Source organism: Anarrhichthys ocellatus, unplaced genomic scaffold (genome assembly GCF_004355925.1).
Source record: "Anarrhichthys ocellatus isolate YVR2014 unplaced genomic scaffold, GSC_Weel_1.0 scaffold4676, whole genome shotgun sequence".
In the NCBI taxonomy this organism is placed as follows: Eukaryota; Metazoa; Chordata; class Actinopteri; order Perciformes; family Anarhichadidae; genus Anarrhichthys; species Anarrhichthys ocellatus.
The window spans coordinates 797-4,365 of record NW_022284650.1 but is presented as its reverse complement, the minus strand read 5'-3'; the positions used below and the strand labels follow the sequence as shown (position 1 = coordinate 4,365).

At 43.6% G+C, this 3,569-nt stretch overlaps 1 protein-coding gene across 1 annotated transcript; it reads left to right on the top strand.

Moving 5' to 3' along the window:
- Nucleotides 1–932: 932 nt before the first annotated feature.
- LOC116379594 (gastrula zinc finger protein XlCGF17.1-like) lies at nucleotides 933–2,898 on the top strand (the record flags this gene model as incomplete). The annotated part of the gene is made up of 3 exons (XM_031841553.1): nucleotides 933–1,007; nucleotides 1,107–1,494; nucleotides 1,846–2,898. Coding segments are annotated over 3 exons (1,056 nt in total), but the record flags the coding sequence as incomplete, so codon positions are not given.
- Between the last annotated feature and the right edge of the window lie 671 nt (nucleotides 2,899–3,569).

Sequence of the window (3,569 nt, the reverse complement as noted above, 5' to 3'; positions counted from 1 at the left end):
GGGGGGGCAAAAATTGCCCCCTAAAGATATATGTAAACTTCCTACCCTGCCGGAAGGCATGATGCTGCAGTTAATGCACAGGTTCTCCAAGAGGCTCTCGATCAGATGCTTGAGGCCAAGACAAGAGGGGCAAAGGTCATGACCGTCTTCAGGCTGAAGAGGAGTCATACAGGTCTTACAGCCGGGAGAGACAAAAACGTTCAAAATACTTTCTCATTGGTGTACAAAGGTAATCGACAGCGATCAACAGCGTCAAACAATGAGAATAGTGATGATGGCGATATTAATAGTCAGCAAAAAAGAAGACTCTCTCTCTCCCCCTCTCCTTCCATTCATCAAACTATGTTTGTTATAGAAACAAGAACAACTCCCGCAAAGAGAAACGTCTCACAGCCAGGTAAAACACATTGTAGTGGCCATTTGTCGTATCAATCAAAATAAAACAAACAATAATCAAAGGCCACTGATGCACCGTGGTCAGTATTTTACGCAGGTTTTCTTATTTATTTAGTAAAGCAAACAAAACAAGCAAACAAACAAAAAGAACAAAGAAAACTCCTGTCGTGCTGTCTCTCCTGTGCTGGTAAAAACTATATGCCCACCCCGGTGCATGCTGGTCCTATCCATCTACTCATATATAATATAAAAATAATATAACTAAACAAATTACTATTAAAGAGAAAAGGCAATCTTAATATATCAAACATCTAGAATAATTAAACAATACTACTTATTAATTAAATAAAATACTAATATCAAATAAATAGCTCCAACACACGTCAGTTTGAATGAAGTCTAAATATGTTCTCCAAAATGTGCAACATGTCTCCCCACATTATAGGAAAGTAGTGAAATCAGTGGATTAGTTGTTAACATGAAATTACAGTTTTCTAAGGTGTGTATGTAATTCATTATTTTCCACAGATGTCCAGCAGCTGTTGGTGGTTAAAGAAGAGCAGCAGGAGTGGAGCTCCAGTCTGGACCAGGAGGACCCAGAGCCCAAACACGTTGAAGAGGAACAGGAGGACCCAGAGCCCCCACACGTTGAAGAGGAACAGGAGGACCCAGAGCCCCCACACATTAAAGAGGAACAGGAGGACCCAGAGCCCCCACACATTAAACAGGAACAGGAGGAACTCTGGACCAGTCAGGAGGGAGAGCAGCTTCAAGGTCTGGAGGAGGCTGATATCATCAAGTTCATATTCACTCCTGTGAAGAGTGAAGACGATGAAGAGGAAGCTCAGTCCTCACTTCATCAAAGACAAACTGAACAGATGGAAACAGAAGCTGATGGAGAGGACTGTGGAGGACCAGAACCAGACAAGAACTCAGATGCAGATAGACATCCAGAACCAGATACTAATGAGAAGACTGGAGACTCTACTGACACTGATGACAGTGGTGATTGGAAGGAGACCAGAAAACCTCAGTCAGGTTTAAACTCTGTGAATAATGATGAAGTTCCTGTCAGTGATTCAAGAAGTAGTGCTGGTGAGAAACTATTTAGCTGCTCTGAGTGTGAGAAAACATTTGGCAAGAGTCAATATCTGAAGAAACACATGATGATTCACACAGGAGAGAAACCTTTCAGCTGCTCAGTCTGTAATACATCTTTTTCACAGAGTGGACATTTACAGACACACACGCTAACTCACACAGGAGAGAAACCTTTCAGCTGCTCAGTCTGTAATATATCTTTTTCACAGAGTGGACATTTACAGACACACACGCTAACTCACACAGGAGAGAAACCTTTCAGCTGCTCAGTCTGTAATACATCTTTTTCACAGAGTGGAAATTTACAGACGCACATGGTAACTCACACTGGAGAGAAACCTTTCAGCTGCTCAGAATGTGGTAAACGTTTCACTGTAAGTGGAAGTCTGAAGACACACATGAGATTCCACACAGGAGAGAAACCTTTCAGCTGCTCTGAATGTAGTAAATCTTTTTCACAGAGTGGAAGTTTACAGAGACACATGGTAACTCACACAGGAGAGAAACCTTTCAGCTGCTCAGAATGTGGTAAACGTTTCACTGTAAGTGGAAGTCTGAAGACACACATGAGATGTCACACAGGAGAGAAACCTTTCAGCTGCTCAGAATGTGGTAAACGTTTCACTGAAAGTGGAAGTCTGAAGAAACACATGAGATGTCACACAGGAGAGAAACCTTTCAGCTGCTCAGAATGTRGTAAAMGTTTCACTGAAAGTGGAAGTCTGAAGACACACATGAGATGTCACACAGGAGAGAATCTTTTCAGCTGCTCAGTTTGTAATAAATCTTTTTCACGTAGGGGACATTTACAGACACACATGTTAACTCACACAGGAGAGAAACCTTTCAGCTGCTCAGAATGTGGTAAACGTTTCACTAAAAATGGAAGTCTGAAGACACACATGAGATGTCACACAGGAGAGAGGCCAGGCTCCAAATGACGTTAAGGCAGCGTCTTGTGGTTTGAGCATCTGGCTGACTCTGATACAGAGAAGTCTTCGAGGCGCATTATAGTTTAACGCCTAATTAGCATATAGGGAACATGGCCCCTGTGGCCTCTGGAAAAAGAGGAAATCCTATCTCAAGGTGTTATTTGTATGTTATGTGAGTTGTCTATTTCTCTTTTTATTTTCCAAATCAATGATGAGTTATGATCTAGAAGAACGCAGCCTAATGGTGCGTTCACACCAAACGTGGCGCGAATTATTCGCGCGAGGAGATTACATACAAAGTCTATTCACAGACGCGATTAGACTGGAGTGACGCGAATTTGCGATGGCGCGGCGCGATTGACGCGAATTCGCGCCAAATCGCCCCGAACGCGTGATTTCAAATTTTTCAACTTCGGCGAATTATTCGCGTTACGCCCCAGCGCGATAGCCTGTCAGCGTTGAGTTGCTCCCCCTGTCATCACTGACTTCCTGCCGTTGTTGAATCAGGAAATAAATACTGTAGCCGTCTGTGTTCACCCAGAGCTCTACGATACCTCATATCAATAGAGACCGGACCAAACTATGTGTATAAATGTGTGTGTGTAAACCATATGGTACAAACAATGAATAGACGCTGCCCTATTTACGTCTAGATGTTATTCTGTTGGTGGAGCTGCTACAATGTTAGCATAGCCTAGCACCGATCCATCCGAGCTCCATTGAGAAGACAAGTACAAATTGGCGTCATTACGTAGTTATTTCGGAGTACCTTTTTGTCGGTTTAGTGCCGTTAAATCACAGCCAAATCAGTTTATTTTGTGTTCATACAGCTGTAGTAAACAGCGACCTGTGGCTTGCTAGACACAGTGAATACAGCTCGATAAAATCCATGGAGCTCCTCGGGACAATGTTATGAACCAGACATGACGGTGTTTAGTTTCCCGTGATATCTGTGACTTCCACAATACGTACTGCAGAAAGAGGTTATTTTTTCCATGGTTAATGGCGGACAGTTGAACGGCTTTCAGGGCGATAAGCCACGCCCCCTCTCCGGCGCGTCCAGCGCGATTCACGCAAATGAACACAAATAGTCCCCGGCGAGACCGGCGGCGCGAATACGCGGCGCGAATGATTCGCGGC